The 20,959-nt window shown below is 36.9% G+C and overlaps 1 protein-coding gene across 1 annotated transcript; it reads left to right on the top strand.

Moving 5' to 3' along the window:
* Nucleotides 1–1,855: 1,855 nt before the first annotated feature.
* c1galt1a (core 1 synthase, glycoprotein-N-acetylgalactosamine 3-beta-galactosyltransferase 1a) lies at nucleotides 1,856–19,538 on the top strand. The gene is made up of 3 exons (XM_030146594.1): nucleotides 1,856–2,197; nucleotides 12,451–13,115; nucleotides 17,980–19,538. Exons 1-3 carry the CDS (start codon nucleotides 2,047–2,049, stop codon nucleotides 18,139–18,141), a joined length of 978 nt encoding a protein of 325 aa, XP_030002454.1. The 5' UTR covers nucleotides 1,856–2,046; the 3' UTR covers nucleotides 18,142–19,538.
* Nucleotides 19,539–20,959: the final 1,421 nt, after the last annotated feature.

Genomic DNA, 20,959 nt, shown 5'->3' with positions numbered 1-20,959 from the left:
TAACATTTTAAATATTCAGGTTTACCATTTTAAACATGTAGATTTACCATTTTAAATATTCAGATTTAACATTTTAAACATGTAGATTTACCATTTTAAACATACAGATTTACCATTTTAAACATGTAGATTTAACATTTTAAATATTCAGGTTTACCATTTTAAACTTGTAGATTTACCATTTTAAATATTCAGGTTTACCATTTTAAACTTGTAGATTTACCATTTTAAACATGTAGATTTACCATTTTAAACATGCAGATTTACCATTTTAAACATGCAGATTTACCATTTTAAACATGCAGATTTAACATTTTAAACATGTAGATTTAACATTTTAAATATTCAGGTTTACCATTTTAAACATGTAGATTTAACATTTTAAACATGTAGATTTAACATTTTAAATATTCAGGTTTACCATTTTAAACATGTAGATTTACCATTTTAAACATGCTGATTTACCATTTTAAACATGTAGATTTAACATTTTAAATATTCAGGTATACCATTTTAAACTTGTAGATTTACCATTTTAAACATGTAGATTTACCATTTTAAACATGCAGATTTAACATTTTAAACATGTAGATTTAACATTTTAAATATTCAGGTTTACCATTTTAAACATGTAGATTTAACATTTTAAACATGTAGATTTACCATTTAAATATTCAGATTTAACATTTAAACATGTAGATTTAACATTTTAAATATTCAGGTTTACCATTTTAAACTTGTAGATTTACCATTTTAAACATGCTGATTTACCATTTTAAACATGTAGATTTACCATTTTAAACATGCAGATTTAACATTTTAAACATGTAGATTTAACATTTTAAATATTCAGGTTTACCATTTTAAACATGTAGATTTACCATTTTAAACATGCAGATTTAACATTTTAAACATGTAGATTTAACATTTTAAATATTCAGGTTTACCATTTTAAACATGCAGATTTACCATTGGATTTAACTGGTAATTGGACTGCAGTTATTTAGCACATTTTCTCCACCTTCATGGTGTTCAAAGCTCTTTCCAAAGCCACCAGGTCTGACTGGGACCAGTTTAAGGTTCAGTGTCTTCCATGGACACTTGGACAGTCGGAGCCAGGATTTGAACCACCAACCCTTTGGTTATTGGACGAGCCGCTCTACCAACTCTACCAACCCATTAATTTACAAGTTTAAAATGTTACATTGTTAAGTGGTTACTTTTTTATAACTTTTTTATAAAAAAAAAAAAAAAATTAAAAAAAAAAAAGCAAATAGGCCATTATTTCAACATTATGGTCTTTGCAATTTAAATAGCACCACATTGTTTTTCAATTCAGTTTTATTTTCTAAAAACAGTAAAAATACATCATTTCTACATACAAATCTGGGTTTGTTAACATGCTCTTCCTGTAAAAACTACCGCTATATTTGATTTAATCATTAACACAAAAATCTTTTCAAATAAACAACTTTGCATTGTATTGTCTCTTACTTTTTTTATGTTGCAATTTTAGAACTTTTTGTTGTTAATTCTACAGTCTTTTTTTTTTTACAGTGTGTATATTATCGTGCTTTTTAATTTACTTGTCTTGTACTTGTAATTATTCAGGCTGCAATAAAAGTATCTACTTGCAGGTTACTGAACTTATGTGACTCTTCCATTGTGAAAAGGATCACAAAAGAACAAAAGGAATTTTGTGAAGTGGTGTCACAGAGAAGGGCTGATGCTGCTCAACCTAGAAGAACCTGTTTGGGTTAAAACGGGATTTTTTTTTTTTTTCTTAAATGTAGCTCCGCCTAAATTGAATGTAAAGAGTTGTGCAGACAGAGACTGCACTGCAGTTCATTTAACACCCGGTAAAGTCATTTGTCATCCACACAGTTTGTTAGGATTGGTTTGTGATTCTTCTTAGTTTCATTCTGTTTTTAACTTTTATTATTATTATAATTTTTATTATTATTATTAATAGTCTGCCTGTACCTCAGGGGTGCAAAACAGTTACTGTTTTTTTTGTTTTGTTTTGTTTTTTTCTTTAAAACAAACATGCGTCAAAAGTATAATTTTGTCTTCCTTTTTGGAGTATTCTTCGGATTTTTTGCCCCTCTTTTTCTGTTGCAGTGGAATAATTCCTCACAGGTCAGATTTTTGTCAGGAAATGCCAGAAAACAAGTGACAACCGGTTCACAGCACAGAGGTAAGGAGCTGGTTCACCTGGTTAGAGTCCTTTTATTGGTGCATGGATGTGTATGTGCAAGAATATCGGGGATTTGCTGTCCCTTAGAAATAAAATTTAAATAAATAGATAAATAAATAAACTTTAACGGATAACTACTTTCACGGACACGAGTTAACAGGAATGAATGAAGTGTGGGTTCAGTTTGTTGCGCATTACACTGGAGACAGTGGACTCTTCATTTAGCCTAAAAAAAATATTAGATTCATTCTGACAGTTTGTTAGGCTGCCATATTTGACCACTGCGACCATGGAAATATGTCTGTTCCTTTATTTCATTTCCTTTATTTGGTTTTGTACATCCCGGTCGTACGGTGCGTAATTACAGGTCTTCTTAAACTAAATGAATGACATGAATAACAGATGACCCCCTGAGGTTTGGCCTAACAGCTGCTCCTGTGTCATTCGGAATAGTTTAAATCAGGGGTCTCAAACATGCGGTCCGGGGGCCAAATGCCAAAGGTTCCAGTGCGGCCCATGGGATGAATTTACAAAGTGCAAAAATTCCACAGATTCATTTTAGTTCAGGTTCCACATATAGACCAATATGTTCTACAGTAAAATAATAGCATAATAACCTACAAAAAATAATGACTCAATGTTTTCTTCTTGCTTTGATGTGAGAAAAATAATATTACATTATGCCTATAAATAATACAAACTTCAATTTTTTGTCTTTGTTTTAGTGCAACAAATAACATTAAATTGTGGAAATATTTACATTTATAAACTATCCTGTAACAATAAAATATGAATAATCTGAACAAATATGAACAACCTGAAATGTCTTTAGAAATTGAAGCATAATTTTAACAATTTTCTGCCTGTTCCTCAGTGTTTAGTGTCTTTGTAGAGCCGATCCATAATGCACATGTAGAAATGATAAGTTGAGGAATAGTATTGTTAAAATTGCACTTATTTTTCTTACGTTTTTTTTTATTTAAAGTTCATTTTTTTCAGTTTTTTTCTACATTTTTTTTTTTTTTTTTTTAATAAAAGTAAGTATTTTCATAATTTAATTTGTTTTGGGTTTTTTTTTTTTTGCACTAAAACAAAGACAAAAATTTGGATTTGTTTTATTTATAGGTATTATGCTATTATTTTACTGGTCCGGCCCACTGCAGATCAAATCGAGCTGAATGTGGCCCTGAAAGAATATGAGTTTGAGACCCCTGGTTTAAATGGAATGACAGCTAGAAGGGGAACGACACATGACTTCGAATAACGGAAAACAACGTGTCGGTGTACCGGCTGGCCTCTGGTAAATCTAGTGAGCAGACTCTGGCAGTCAGAGCCTTTCTCCTGCAGTCAGCTGTGGGTGCAGCCCTGGCCTCAGCCGGAAGTGAAGCTCCAGGGAGCTGCGCGAGCCCATCTAACTGGATTTTCAAAATAAAAGCGTTTCTGTATCAACTTGACGGACTAAAGCGTCCACTGTCGTCTTCCTGATATATTAGAGCCAAGGCATGGAAATATGTATGTGACGTGACATTTCTATACGCACTGTTGTCGATCAAGTTGGAATACAGTGTTTTATCTCTTCTCATCAAATTAACCCTTTCATGCATAGTGGTCACTACAGTGGACAGTTACACTGCAGCTTTACTCTTGTATATTCATAGGTTTGTTGTTTTAGTTCCATATCAGCCAACACAGTGGACACTTATGCATCATCTCATAAACTGCAATTCATACCATTATTGTAGCTTTGCTGTTCTTGATTGGTTCTTGAGTGGAAATCAATTGTTTAATATTTATTTTTGTATATTATCTCCATGAAGTGAGTAATAACTAGTATGAGAATATGTTAAAATGTGAGAAAACATCAGATTAGCTGCGTTTAAACATGGTTTCATTTCACTGTTTTCATATCAATTTATGATATTGGGTTTTAAATACATGTTTCTCTGCTTCAAGAATAAAATTCATGGTGTAGCTGAGTGGACATATTTGTAACTCCATGAAAAACAGGTTGATTTTAAACAAAAAAAAAAAAAAAAATTCAATCACATTGTTTTTTTTTTTCATGCCTAAAGAGGAATAAAAACACTCAGGGAAAAAAAATCTTGATTAAGGTTCTCATAATTCATGCATGAAAGGGTTAATGTGGTATTGTGATTTATTCTTGATAAAGTCTAACTGAATGCAGTGGGTATGTAATCACTGCAGTGGTCAAGGTGATTACTGATGTGTAGAAATAGGAAAAAAAGGGGGAATGTGTCTGAAAACGGAATTATTCCAACTTTATGCACAGCGGTGTACTTCTTTTAAGAACCTAATTATAGTCTAATTCTTTTAAGTCCATTTGCTGGATCTGTAAAATTCTGTAAAGCACGAGTTTACTTCTAAATTGAAGAACGTCTTGGTTTTGGTCTGAACAAATGTCATACAAATCAAATGGGCAAAAATTACATTTTTAATTAGTCTTATTGACATCTTAGCTTTTCCCACTTTGTCAGAGGAAAAACTACATTAGCTTTAGCTGGTTATAAAATTTGTTTCTAAGTTTGAGGACTGCAGTTGAAGAGAATTTATTTTCCATGTCAACACTGAAATAAATTCAAACTACCAGTTCTACATGAGGAGCAGCATATCATTGTATGATAATAACACAATAATTAATCAAGCATGCAGGCTGGGAAAAACTTGACTTAGGTTACAGTGTCATATAATTCAAGCTGGGAAAGAATCAAAATTTTCAGTCTCGTTATTAGTGATGATTATTGATTTATGTGCTATTTTTCTAAAAATTTGCTGACAAATAATACTCAACCAAACTGTATATGTAGCCTACAGAGTCCAAGAGCCCATGTCTGTAATTTACAGGGTATATAAAACATTTCAACTCAGAAGAGGAACAGAGGGCTTGGATGACGTATATAAAAACAAAATCTGTGGGCATAAACAATTCATATACAGCTTAATTTCTCTTAATTTTCGGCTAAGAAAAGTGAAAAAAAGAAAAACAAAACTCATAATGTTGACTTAATGGTGAATTGTACTGTTTATATAATTTTATAGATTTATCATGTTAGGCCACCTCCTACTTTGAAGCTGCTGTATTACATTAAATAGACAGTTAATTATACCTTTTTTTTTTTTTTGACAGTCATTCCATTTGTCAAGGGAGAAGATGGTCATAAGTATGAATAATACATTGTCATTCTGTGTCATTCCATGGGATATTGGCGTCATTTGCTTTAGAGAGGGAGATAGAGATTATAACAAAGAGAAAACACTGTCATTCTATGCATTACAAATTCAGTCAGTGCTGAGAGGCATAACTCAAAGAGCAAACCTTCACATTAAACTACGTTAACCGTTCCTGTCGCTCAGTGTGGTTGCTAATGTTACAACTGACTCCGCCCCTCTTTCCGGTTACAAAAGTCACTGCAGTCACCCATCCTGCAGTAACATTTTAGATTTGCTCCTTTTACTACTTACACTTTTCTATTTGTGTCTTTATACATTATTGGTAAACTTCAGGAATAAATAAATAATAAATTAAAATGATTGTGTTCCTGTGTTGACTCAGAAAGGAATGTACTTGATAGTAAATAGTGTGTGTACTTTGCATACTAACTTTTTGACATAACATCCAGATATCTTCTGTGAAGCATTTGCCTGCAAATGCATAGCCTAATTATGAGTGAGTTGGTTGTAAAGTGAAAAGAGGGTCATTGGTTGTGTAAATGTTAAAGACAATGTAGTAAAACCCATCCCAAGTGCCATCTAGTGTGTTAAGACACAAACACATACTTTGCTGATATGTCAAAAGGAAGACTTCCTTTCAACTTGGCAAGTTGTAATTAAGATACAAATGTAAAAAAAAAAAAAAAAAAAAAAAAGGTATAATTAACTGTCTATTTAATGTAATACAGCAGCTTCAAAGTAGGAGGTGGCCTAACATGATACATTTATAAAATTATATAAACAGTACAATTTTACCATTAAGTCAACATTATGAGTTTTGTTTTTCTTTTTTTCATTTTTCTAGCTGAAAATTAAGAGAAATTAAGCTGTATATGAATTGTTTATGCCACAGATTTTGTTTTTATATATGTCATCCAAGCCCTCTGTTCCTCTTCTGAGTTGAAATGTTTTATACCCTGTAAATTACAGACATGGGCTCTTGGACTCTGTAGACTACATATACAGTTTGGTGAGTATTATTTGTCAGCAAATTTTAGAAAAATAGCACATAAATCAATAATCATCACTAATAACGAGACTGAAAATTTTTGATTCTTTCCCAGCTTGAATTATATGACACTGTAACCTAAGTCAAGTTTTTCCCAGCCTGCATGCTTGATTAATTATTGTGTTATTATCATACAATGATATGCTGCTCCTCATGTAGAACTGGTAGTTTGAATTTATTTCAGTGCTGACATGGAAAATAAATTCTCTTCAACTGCAGTCCTCAGACTTAGAAACAAATTCTATAACCAGCTAAAGCTAATGTAGTTTTTCCTCTGACAAAATGGGAAAAGCTAAGAGGTCAATAAGACTAATTAAAAATGTAATTTTTTTGCCCATTGATTTGTATGACATTTGTTCAGACCAAAAACCAAAGACGTTCTTCAATTTAGAAGTAAACTCGTGCTTACAGAATTTACAGATCCAGCAAATGGACTTAAAAGAATTAGACTATAATTAGGTTCTTAAAAGAAGTACACCGCTGTGCATAAGTTGGAATAATTCCCGTTTTCAGACACATTCCCCCTTTTTTTCCTATTTCTACACATCAGTAATCACCTTTGACCAGCTGCAGTGATTACATACCCACTGCATTCAGTTAGACTTTATCAAGAATAAATCACAATACCACATTCATTTGATGAGAAGAGATAAAACATTGTATTCCAACTTGATCGACACAGTGCGTATAGAAATGTCACATCACATACGTGATGCCTTGGCTCTAATAATCAGGAAGACGACAGTGGACGCTTTAGTCCCGTCAAGTTGATACGGAAGCGCTTCTTTTTTTTTTTTTTTTTTTTTTTTTTTTAAATCCAGTTAGATGGGCTCGCGCAGCTCCCTGGAGCTTCACTTCCGGCTGAGGCCAGGGCTGCACCCACAGCTGACTGCAGGAGAAAGGCTCTGACTGCCATGGTCTGCTCACTAGATTTACCAGAGGCCAAGCCAGTACACCGACACGTTGTTTTTTCCGTTATTCGAAGTCATGTGTCGTTCCCATTCTAGCTGTCATTCCATTCAAAACTATTCCGAATGACACAGGAGCAGCTGTTAGGCCAAACCTCAGGTGGTCATCTGTTATTCATGTCATTCATTTAGTTTAGGAAGACCTGGAAGTGCACACTTGTAGGAGCTGCAGTGGGGAGGTGTGGAGATGGCACATCACTCTGCTGAAGCTTTACTGCACTGACAGTCTCTGTGAGCAGACAAAAAAAAATTAAATACAACTACTAGAAGCACTTGGAGACCGCACACCTCCCGCCAAGGCAGATCAGGTTTGGTCTGTTTGTGTGCAAGATAACTCAATAGTTAGAGACGGATTTGGATGAAAATTTCAGGAAATGTTAATACTGGCACAAGGAACAAAGGATTACATTTTGGTGGTGATCGGGGGTGGGGGGTGGGGGTACTGATCTGCCTGGCGGAGGTCCTGCTCTCTTTTCCACAAAAGCACTAGTAGAGCGCAGACACACAGACAAACCAAACGCCGACAAAACATAACCTCCTTGGCGGAGGTAATAATTATTATTGTCATCAGGTAATCGTCATCAGCTGTTGTTTTTGTGTTGTGTCTGACACTTGGTTAAACATACACACTTCAGCTTTAAAGGGAAATAAATCACAAATGACAATTCAATGGACTTAAATAGAAGAAACACCTAGAGGTCAATAAAACAAAATACTTAAGAGCAGAAAATAGAAGAGAGCACAGAGTAGGTGCATGAATCATAACAGAGAGTAAAGGAATGAAAACTGGTGTAACCCATTAATAAACTAGAAAAGCACTCGGACAGCGCAGACCTCCGCCAAGGCAGATCAGTCCCACCCCCCCCCCCCCCCCACCCCCGATCACCACTAAAATTGAATCATTTGTTCTTTGTGCCAGTATCAAAATTTCCTGAAAATTTCATCCAAATCCATCCATAACTTTTTGACTTATCTTGTTCACAGACAAACAGACTGACAGACAAACCCCGATGAAAACATTTCCTCCGCCGTTCCTTGGCGGAGGTAAAAACGTAGTCCTTCAGATGAACAGGACAATATGACTGAAGTCTTACTGGACCATATGGACAGTAGAGGTGATAGAGTTCAGAACCTGGACTTCAAAATGTCCACACTTCCAACAGATCTAACTTCACTGGCAGTTTGTCCAGGTTTTTTTTTTTTTTTTTTTTTACTTCTTCATCACACATTCATTCACATTATTTGTTGTATTTATTGAGTTTATCTGATGCATTTTTGACAAAGCATGAAGACTAGACAGGAGTGTTCAATGTCAGAACACTTTGTTATATCATGCCAAAAACATACTACTAGTTTCATTTAATATGTAAAATTTCTCACCAGAGCTTAGGTTTGGCCAAAATATACATGTATACAGAAGTATTGTATGTCATAGCTAACCTGTGCGCAGAGGAGGGCTCGAACCGGTTTAGTTGAACGGTATCTCAGGTCTGTGGATGCTGTAAGTGAAAGAATGCTGGGTGACATTATGGCATTTGGATCGTTCCATTTAGGAGGTGAGGACCCACAAAGTGCTCAAAGGCAAATGGTGAGAATAAGCTTTTGCTGATGGATGGACATTTCAGTCATTTCTTTGTTTAATAGCTCCGCCCACAATGGGGGAGGAGCCTCAATAATCACAGACCATGACAAGGACAGCTCCCCCTTTTCTACTACAACACAGTTTAGGGAAATAAACTTTTGCTAATGAAGGAAGGAAATTTTAATTATTTCTTCTTCAATAGCTCCACCCACAAGGGGGAGAAGCCTCCATATTGAAAGCCCATAACAAGGACAGCTCTCCTATCCTACTACAACTCTCAGTTTAGGGAAATAAAATGTTGCTACTGACGGAAGGACATTTAAATTTTTTCTTGTTCAATAGCTCCGCCCACAAGGGGGACGAGTTTCCATAATAACAGATTTTGACAAGGACAACACATCCTGTCTACAACACTCAGTTTAAGGAAATAAACTTTTGCTGTCTAATGTTCTTGTCTTTCAAGTTCAATATCAAGTTTATTTCTATAGCACACAACAACGCAAAGGCCCAGAGTGCTGGGTGTGTGCTGCCTTTCAAACCCATCTGCATCCAATACAGACCTCACATTGTGTGACTGACACCAGGTAAAGAGTTGCAGCTCTTTATAAGTTATAGCTGTAACTTTTGTATTAATATTTAATATTATCAATCCAATCTGTCATGTGGAAATGTTATTATTGTTTTTGGGGTTTTTTTTATTCTAAGTGTACTCATGGTCCATCAGCCAAAAACAAATTACTTTGACAGGTGTGTTTGACAGAATTCCTGAGCATCTGTTGAATGAATAAAACAGGTTTTTCTTGAAAAACACCAAACTGTATCAGCAGAGGATCCAGAAAATGGAAGGGGTGTGTGTGTGTGTGTGTGTGTGTGTGTGAGTGTGTGTGTGTGTGTGTGTGTGTGTGAGTGGTGTGTGTGTGCGGTGTGTGTGTGTGTGTGTGTGTGTGTGTGTGTGTGTTTGGTGTGTGTGTGTGTGTGTGAGTGTGTGTGTGTGTGTGTGTGTGAGTGTTTGTTATATATATAAACATATGTGATATCCTTCTCTGAATTGTCATATTCCTGCTCAGCAGGACTGCTTTGCTTTGTTTACAGAACACTATGCATTATGGTCATATTTCACAACATAATATACTCTTTAATCTTAACTGACCCTGAGGCTTTTCCTACTTGGTAGTAGGCTGACTAGTAGTTCACAAAGGAAAGTGTGTGGGTGTGCATGTAGAACACTTTGCCATCTGTCAAAACAGATACTGTATGAATTCACACGATGCTGACACATGTCCGACAGACAGTAAATCAGGTAAAATGTAACCACACACACCAGTTAGATATAGGTCTGTTTGACTATACTGACTCACTCAATCACTGGCTGTGTTTTGTGGTAAATGTCAAGCAGTTCTAGAGTTCCAACTGTATAACAATACATTCCAAACCTTCTGTGGCACCTGTTTGTTTTTCTGGTGTGCAGATTCAAATGTTGCTTGAATAGACACTTGTCTCTTCATGATTATTAGACTTTAGTTCAGATTTAACTCCTTTTACCATAAAAACGCTAGTTATAAATGGTGCGTGTGCAGTAGACCCTCCCTCCCCCTCCTCTAATACAAGTGACAGGACAGCCTCAGGGCGCAAAAGTTAGTGTCCAAGCACCTCCCACAGGAATAAACATCACATCACAAAAGTACCAAGACAAACAGATAGCCAATAGGTGGACTTCAGTGATGACTCAATAGGTTGCATCGGACTGCGACACTGGGGGACCAGTGTTCGATTCCTTGTCAAAGCAGCAATTCTTTTCTGCAGATTTTCAAGTGGGGGGTGTGGCGCCAGTAGGTAAATCTGCCATTGTGTATGTATGGTTAGTAAGTGTCATTATGAACACCAGTTCACTGTGTCAGCTAGTTAGTGTTAGGCAGTAGCACCCCAGAAACTCTTGCATCCAGATGTGGTCACTTGTGGCTCCAAAAAGCCAAAATGTATGGTGTTATTTTGCATTCTTTAATAAAGAGAGCCCAGATACAGGAATCAAGAGTGCAAAACTGAAAAAATTACATCGAGAGCGGAGAAAGGTTAAACAGCAGCAAGCGGTAGTTAACTGAAGCAGGCAGTCGGATTCACAATGAAAGCATGGAATTTGTGCTCCATTATAGCTTTTAGCGCTCTTCTTAACTATTTGCCTGCTACAAGATCATTTTCACCTCACCGTTTTGGTGTTTGCGCTCTTGTTTTGGCATTTTGCACTCTCAATTCCTGTATCTGCGCTGTCTTTTTTAAAGAATCCAATATAATGCCAAAAATTGGCCAAATTGCAAAGTCAAGGCTTTAAAATTACAATTAAAAAACCAATGAATGACATCATGGTGGCTCTGTCTACTTCTTAAATACAGCAACAGAAAAAAGATTTTGGACACTCTTAGATTTTTTTCACAATCTCAAGCCTTATCATGAAATATTTGTGGAAAAATCTTTTTTATGTTTCAAAAGGTGTGGCTGCATCAGACACGCACAAACAAATGTAATTTATTTTGTTTTATTCTTAACAAGAAAAAAATAACAAAACTAAATTATGAACAGTTTCAACATGAACAATATTTGGCAGAGTTCACTATGTGAACCCTTTAACACCTGATGTCTGTGGTGCTCATTCTGAATGTATTATTTAAAAATATTCCTAAAAATTCAGCTGTTTGCTCAAGAGGAGAAATTTCAAAACGTGCTGATCAAATAGACCTTGTTCTTTCCATAGACATCTGAGCATGCTCAGTACACCCCCCGCCACCTGTGGAATGGAGGGCTAAACAGAGCAGTGAGTGAGACCGACTCACTATAAAAATAGACGTTTCTTTTTTTTTTTTTCACACCATTTTCCTTGTCGATTTTTGTCTTCACTGTTGTTTTCAGAGTTGTGGTGATTTTCTTTTATTTTTTTTTACTGTGTTTTTACTGAGTTTTGACCATGTAACTGCTTTTTGGAGTTCAACCAGGTGCAAAAAAACAGTGATTTAGAAAAAAAAAATAGCTCCAAAACAAAAACTACTGGGCCAAAATTCAAATGCTTGTTGTTCAGTACGTTCCAGTTCATGTTCAACATCCTAAATTTTACTGATGTACATTCTGAGTGTCTTATTTAGTAAAAACCAAAACTTCAATTCCTCTCTTTGTCTTTTTCTTTTATTCCACCCTAAAACAAACAGTGAAACAAAACCATTGAAGAAAAGGAACACAAGCACATACTCACAGCAGCTTTTGTGACACTGAAACTTAGGATAATTCACAGCAGCACATTTATCTGGAATAATGTCCCAGGGGTTAAAGGGTTAAGAGGATTTCTTAATGCAATATATCACAAATGAAGGGGGTGTCAATTTTTTTTTCCACCACTGTGCATTCTGTGGTAAGAAACAATAAACTACAATGCTTTTTTTTTTCTCTCTCTCTCTCTCTCTCTCTCTTTAAATACTTCCAGATGAGTACCACGGAGCAGTGGCTAACGCCTCTAACCCGACACGGATCTTATGTTGGATCATGACAGGACCCAAGAACCTGAACACTAGAACGATTCACGCCAAAGAAACGTGGGGTAAACGCTGCGGTAAAACTCTGTACATGAGCTCTGTCAAAACCGACTTCCCCACTGTGGGACTGAACGTATCCGAGGGGAGGCAAAATCTGTTCTGGAAGACCATCCGAGCTTTTCAGTACATCCACAAACACCACCTGGATGAGGCCGACTGGTTCCTGAAAGCAGACGATGACACGTTTGTGATCGTGGAGAATCTCCGCTACGTCTTGTCCAAATATGATCCAGAAAACCCCCTGTACCTGGGCAGAAGATTTGCCCCTTTCATCAAGCAGGGCTACATGAGCGGAGGGGCAGGTTATGTCCTCAGTAAAGAAGCACTAAGAAGATTTGTGAAGGGGTTTGAAACTGGGGAATGCTCCCACATTTCTGACATTGAAGACATGGCGATGGGGAAGTGTATGGAGACGATGAAGGTGAAGCCAGCAGACTCCAGAGACGCAAAAGCCAGACAAACATTTCACCCTTTTCCTCCAGAAAAATACCTCGCCAGGAAGTTCCCAAGATCACGACCGTGGTATATGCAGTATGACTTCTACACGCCAATAGAGGTATGAAACACACACAAACAGTGACAGTGTTTTCAAAACAAACACACCTCATAAGGGCTTTGTCCAACAAGAGCAGTGTCAATATTTGCAGATGAGTCCATTGACCATTACTAAAGCCTCAGTCACAAAGCCTCTTATGAACAATGGGTCCGTACAAATCTCCCAGTTCGTACGAGTTCTGGAATTTGTAGACATTCCGTCCCTCCCTCTCACAATCTGCTGCTCAAGTCCTCATTCATGCATTCATCACCTCCAGACTCGATTACTGTAATAGCCTCCTGTATGGTCTCCCCTCCTCCCATCTCCAAAAACTGCAATATATCCAAAATTCTGCTGCCCGCCTCCTCACTCGTACACTCTCAAAAACAGAGGCACCAGCTTGTACTTAAAAGGGTACAAATGCTTGTCGCTTGGGGCGTACTTTTTTGAGAGACATTTCTGTACCCTTTCGAAATGGTCCATTTTTGTACCTTAAGTACTTTACATAGAAAGAAAACTCTCATATAGTTGATAATGCCATCATGTTTAAAGTTTGACCTGGTGGCCTAATTGAGAGAAAAAAAAAAAAGAAACGGCTTAGGCAAGCTACGACATCAAGACATGGAGATGTGAATGAAAACTTGATAAAACAGAGATTATGGCAATAATCAGAGCTTCTAATAAGATAAATAAATTATTAGGCTATTATCATTGAGCTAACTGGGCTATTAAATTAAAACACAAATTATTATTAAATATAATAGAGTAATTACAGTATGATATATAATATACTCAGTGCCAATGAAAATGCAACACTTGAATGTGTTTTATTGTTCCTGAGCTGCATCAATATGTTTCAGTTTCACCTGTATAAGATAATCCCAGACAATTTCTTAACAACCTGAGACAGGTTCAGCTATTGTCACGCTTGAATGAATTTGTCTGCATTCATAAGACTTGTTTTTCTCATTGCTCAGCAATGAACTGCTCAACTTAAGGAACTGTGGTCAGTTAAGGAGTGGTCATGTTCTGTATATAAAGACAAGCTGAAAAGCACCAAAATCATTTGCAATAACTCAGCGATGCCCAGACTGACACGTGACCAAAGATGCCATGCTATGGAGCTCCTGGAGGCCGGAATCTCTGCTCGGCAGGTGGTGCGCCGTTTGGATGCAATGTGTCCACCATAGTCAGGATGCAACAGAGGCATGAAGAAACTGGCTCAACTGCAGACAGACCTTGCCCTGGACGAGCACGTGTGACCACACCACAGCGGGATCGCTACATTGAGCTGCAGCGCTTTATGACTTTTGGTTTTGGGGGTCCTTGAGTTTCTTTCTTTATCCTTATTTTTTGTCAACAAATTTGGATGTGATTTTTTATTTTTACTGTATAGAAATGGCCTATGATTAATTCCAAAGAGCTTATGGAATAAAAATCTTCATCGATTTAAAAAAATATAAGAATCTTCAAGTGTTGCGTTTTCATTGGCACTGAGTATAAATAATGTGCTAAGCCTAATGTTTGAACTATAATTAGTCCTACTGTTCAGTTCTCCTGGCCTTTTTTCATGGTCTACACACATTTTTTAATGCTGCAGGGTACCTTATAGTACAAATTTGTACTTGACCCTTTTTCATAGTCTAAAGGTGCAATTCTGGCCTCCTAAAGACCAATATTGTACTTTTGAGAAAACATTCTTAAAAAATGTACTTATAGGTACATAAATGTTCTGATCTCATACCTCTATTTTTGAGAGTGTACCCGCTCCAGAGACCACATCACCCCCATTCTCAAACAACTCCACTGGCTCCCCGTATCATACCACATCCAATACAAGGTCCTCCTCCTCACCTACAAGTCCCTCCATAACCTGGCCCCTCCCTATCTCACTGATCTCCTTCAGCAGCACTGCCCCACCCACCACCTCAGATCAGCCAACACTAACCTCCTCACTCCCACCACTAGGACAAAGCACTGGACCTTGGGGGAACCGAGCCTTCGCTGCAGCCACCCCCACCTTATTCCCACAAAACATCAGGAACTCAGACTCAATTCAAAACTTGAAATCACTGCTCAAAACTCACCTGTTCAAACTTACGTTTTCTTGAGCCTCTTTCTTTTCTGTCTGTTCTTTTTGTTTGATTGTTTGTGAAGCGTCTTTGAGTGTCCAAAAAAGCGCTATATAAGTGTGATGTATTATTATTATTATTATTATTATTATTATTATTATTATTATTATTATTATTATTATTTATTCGTGGAGGGAGCAGTAGTTTCTTACGAAGTTGGTACGGCTGCCGTTCAAAATGCAAGAGCAACTTGAGGCCTCCATGAGACAATGAATAGAATAGAATAGAATAGAATAGAATAGAATAGAATAGAATAGAATAGAATAGAACAGAAGCTTTATTGTCATTGCATAATAAATACAATGAAATTGCACATGCCCCCCACATAAAAAAACACAAATAACATTCATACTACACTCTTCCCACTCATAAATACATTCAACAAGCACACCAAACACATCAGTATTAAAATACTTCTATATAAAAAGTGCAACTATATAAAAAAGTGCATCTGTATAAAAGTCTCCTGGCTTGGATTTTAATGTGCTGGTGACTTTGGTGTATGTTGGTGGTTTAGAGAGCAGATGGCTTTTGGAAAAAAAAACTGTTAATGAGTCTGGTGGTACATGATCTGAGTGACCCGTATTGCCTCCCTGAAGGCAGAAGAGTGCAAAGGTGATGACCGGCCATGGGAAGTGTCTGTGCTGGTGTCCTGGCTCTTGTGTAGTAACGGGATGTTGGCAATGTCCTGAAGTGAGGGGAAGAGGGCAGCCAGTGATTTTTCCTGCAATTCTTACAATCCTCTTAGTGCTGTTTTGTCTGCGACAAGGTTATTCTCATTAACAAAACTAACGAAATGATGAAAACTAGAATTGCAAAAACATTTTCGTTAACTGAAATAAATAAAAACTATAATTAAAAGAAAAAAACGATAACTAACTGAAACTGTATTGTGTGCTTACAAAACTAACTAAAACATATACAAATTTTGGATAAAATTCCCTTCATTATTGTGTTTGTCAATGTCGGACTGATACAAAATCGATTTATTTTGCTCGAGCAATTTTCTCTGCTGTCAACATACGACACTTGACGGTCCATTACTTGTGTTCATTTGTGGTTTACAGTCGTCTTCTGGTCCCCACTCTACCTGGAAACATGGAGACTAAAGTTGGGAGAAAGCAGCAGAGTCTTGTCTGGGATTTATTTGAATACAATGGAGAAGAAGAGAAAAGATATGAAAACACAAAAACTAACACTAAAACTAAGCATTTAGACCAAAACGAAAACTTACAAAAACTAGCAAACCTGCTCTAAAAACTAATTAAAACTAACTGAATTAGAGAAAAAAAAGAGTCAAAACTAAATAAATATAAGATAAGATATAAGAATGCCACAAATGCTGCATGAATGACACACTACTGCCAATAGCAGGGGTGTCAAACTCCAGTCCTCGAGGGCCGGACCCCTGCATGTTTACATATTTCCCTCTTCTGGCACACCTGGGTCAATTAATGATCAGCTCATCATCATCCTTTGCAGAAGCCTGATAATGATGTAATGGCTTCCAGGTGGGATGGAAGAGGGAAATATATAAAACATGCAGGATACCGGCCCTCAAGGACTGAAGTTTGACACCTGTGGCCTATAGAAACACCTGAAGTCCACCTTAAGAACGCCGTGGGAATCTCTGTCTGTATGTCTGTTTGTGTGAACACCGTAAGGGACCCCTAATAACATCGTAATGTGTTCTTGTGATCTACTTGCGGCCACTGCAAGAACGATTCCATGACAAATGCCCGCAAGACAAATGCTCACAACCTTAATGAAAAAAGAGACAAATGCCCACAATTTGTAGTATGGCATTATTCCAATGGGGGAACTATATGAAGCATGCAAATACTAACCCCTAACCCTAACAATGTATATAATTTTGTTACTTTTGTTGCTAATAAAATATTATGAAATAAATTTGTGGGCCTTTGTCTCTTTTTTCATTAAGGTTGTGGGCATTTGTGTCTGCGCACCGCAGGAACATGTGGGTCCTGGAATGGCCTCCTGATCCACAAACGTCATGCGTTGTTCTTACGTTGTTTCTAAGGTATTCGTTAGTGCGCCATGCGAAAGGGGGTTTCGTACTGCGTTCGTGGACAACCTTGGACAGGATCACTCACCTGGCGACTAACTTAGGAACAGTCCACGAACACTCCATTCTTATAAGTCCGCTTTGAGAAGGTCGTACAACATGGTCCATAAATCACTTGCACGGTGTTCGTAGCCGTTCGTAATGGCATTTGTGACTGAAGCTTCAGTCTGAGAGTCAAAGACCAGTAATTAAAAAACAACTCACTGGCCCTGATATAACTAATGTTTTCATTTCCCACCACTAAGGCCCTCATGTATGTTAGGTCACAGGGTTTTTATAAAACACAGCTTGGGCCAAAAAAAAAGGTCACCACCTTGATTTAACCAAGCAAATAGTTCAGATCATTACAGTGGTGCAGTTATTTAACCCTTAAAGATCCAAACAGCCTCTGGCATCCAAAATCATCTACTGATCTAAAATGTTTAATAACTTCAGAACCACTCATCCTATCAGTATAAGGACCTGATCATTCACTTGTGTAAACAGGTGAGGGAAACATTCTGTCAGTATTTATTCATGGGTTGTCACTAGTACTGACGTGGTTCATGTCTCTATAATGGAGTCTTCTGTTAATGGTTTGTGTATATTAAGAATGTGAGTGCATCAAACATATCTATATCTATATGCACTTTGTCTTCACTCCCCTCTTGGTGTTGTGTCTCCTCAGGGTCCTGGGTGCTGCTCAGACCTTGCTGTTTCCTTTCACTATATTCATGGGGTCCAGCTGTACGTCCTGGAGTATTTCACATACCATCTGCGGCCGTATGGATATAAATACAGATTTAATCCAGAGGAAAAAGCCAAACACAACATGACCGAGTCCATGTAAAACACTGGTGTTCGTTCAACTGCTTTGCACTAACAAGAGGACAGATGAAGGTTAAGGAGGAGTGACGGCCAAACACTTGCACTTCTCCTCAGTCATTACCTTGAAGAATGAAATGAGATGAAAACTGTTGCAGGTTTAAAGACATGATGGTCTGATTTCAGCTGTGAACAGGACTGTTTATCTATGGGAGTGTTTGAGCCATATCACAAAGTATTTTTTAAGAGGTGTTGTATTTTTTCTGCCATGAAGACGCTACAAACATAGTATTTTATGAAGGTCTAAGAGGGGTTACATTTGGTAATACAGTAATTCTTTGTTTGTGTGTGGAAGTCATGGGTTAATGTGTAAAATCTGCAATATAATTCAGGAATGTGACCGTCAGACAAGGTGTTATTTTGGTAAAATGTCTGAATGTCTGTTATTTTGTAAATGATGCCAAGTAAGAAGCAACATAGGACTAAAATTTGAGAGTTCTATCATATTTGGATTTTTTAAAGACTACACTTTAGCTTTGCAACATTACCATATGCATAGTATATGCTCTGTTACATCACATTCCTCATTTAAGTAATAGAATGACTTCTTTTTTTTTTTTTGGAACCAAACAAATGCGGTGAGATGGAGTTTGTCTTAACTTTAAGTTTAAAGGAGAACTATGCAAGATTTGTACCTTAAGTAAACAGCTTTGAAGTAACTGTGATGGTTAAATGTCTTGTTATGGGGAGAATAGAGGCATCTCTTGACCACTACACCACTTGCAAGTTCTCTGCCACTGTCCTGGTGGACTAGATCTTGTCTCGCAAGAAACGGCACAGTTTATGGCACTACGATAGTGTATTACATGTTGAGGAAAAAAATACAGGGGTGTAAACTGTAATCTTTATGTCAACTTATCTTTTCTGATCTCCAGTTGAATGACAAAGGTAAAATACAGTCAGTCTGACTCACAGCCTTCCCGTCAGTATTATTTACAAAACAATGCTACATAAGCTAATGGAATAAATATATTGCCAAATCTTATAAATAGCCTACGATTCAACTGAGATAGGCAAAGCTAAGAAAACACATACGACATAATTACACAGTAAAGATGATCAGCCTTTTATTTATTTTCCATAATCTCTTGTGATATGACATATAAGACTACACAAATATACACATCATTAAACTTATACATAAAATAACCCACCTCAGTAGACATCGCTCCTATGACTGCCTTCTTGTCGCCGGCTTCATTGAAAACAAATGCACATGGTTGGGGGGGGGGGGGTTTAGGTGTGGGTTTTACAACAGTGAATGTGTACTTTCAAACTGTAGGGGGAGGTCCATAGAGAAAAATGCTACAAAAACAGCGAAGAAGAACCAAAAGGGTAAAATCTTGCATAGCTCCTCTTTAACAGCTATAATCAATACATTATTTTGTCATCTCATCATATATCAGTGAGTTGGAGTCTTTCTACAGACTTGCTTCCAATAATTGAGCAAATCTTCTGGTAACAAGACTCATTATGAGGTTGGAATATAATATTTTTTTACCTCTTCTATTTCATGAGAATATGTAAATGTATTCTTGACAGATAAAGTGTAACTGGGACTCAGTATGGAATCATTAAACCAGGTCAAAGGTGATGACTGATGTGTATAAATAGCAATAAAAGGAGGAATGTGTCTGAAAACAAAATTATGCAAATTTTATGGGCAACAGTGTATTAAGAAAAGGCAATGGCTACTGCCACAGTACTGTGACACCAAATATCAGTTTGTCTATAAATATCAGTTTGTCTATAGATATCAGTTTGTCTATTGCCACATACCAATCAAATGTTAGCATTTGTGCTAGAGCCAATCATGGATACTGTTCCATGATCTCATTATCCTCTTGTTGCCACAGTACTGTGGTGATATATGGCGTATACTTCAGTGCATTCTTTTGCCCATTTGGCTACCACAGTACTGTGTTACAACAAATTAGTGATAGTATATAGTACAGAACAGGAATTATTGTTCTAAATCCTCTATATGTTGTTTCATGGTGTTCTTTGCTCTGGGGGCTGGAGAAGGTGGGTGGAGCTACATGTTAGATGCAGCAGTGTGACTCTTAGTTCTATGTCAGTTCAGTGTATTAAGTGCTGTGGTCCAAATTCTGCACTCTGAACATCATCCCAGTGGTTGATTTCTATTAATGCCCCCCTCCCATTTGAAAATCTTTAGAAAAAATACAAGTAAAAGCTACTTTGATTGGGAACTGAACCCTAGTCTTCTTCCAGTACACTACCAACTGAGCTAAATCACCACTGTATGCATACTAGACCTATTCACTTCATGTTTGCCTTGGTACTTTTCGGGATGTAAAGTTACCAATCTACAGATGTTATAACGAGGGCGCTGACTGGCTCTGTGGTAATAGACAATCTGATATTTCATGCCACAGTACCATATCAATAGCCACTTCAATTTAAAAAAAAACAAAACAAAGAAACTTAGGTAAATGACATTAATAGTCTGTTCACTGTATCTCTGCTCTGCACTGTTGTGAGGGATTACTAAAATAGTTATTCCATTAAAATAATGTATTAATCAAGAAAAAAAAAAAAAGGGTTTTTTTCAGTCTGTTTACTATTCCTTCTGGTACTTTTACAGTGTTTAACAACAAAACATTATACTTTACAGTCAAGTGTGTCTCTTCTCTTGCAACATTCACCATAATGGAGCTTCAAAGAATTCAAGATCAACTAAAATGAACATGGAAGGACCTACAACATAATGTGGAAATACTATAAACAGATAAAGATTAAGTCTTTAGGTAAACCAACTGTCA

This window comes from Sphaeramia orbicularis, chromosome 11 (assembly GCF_902148855.1).
Source record: "Sphaeramia orbicularis chromosome 11, fSphaOr1.1, whole genome shotgun sequence".
Taxonomy (NCBI): Eukaryota; Metazoa; Chordata; class Actinopteri; order Kurtiformes; family Apogonidae; genus Sphaeramia; species Sphaeramia orbicularis.
The sequence above is the reverse complement of the archived record's forward strand: the minus strand, read 5'-3'. Positions and strand labels throughout refer to the sequence as shown.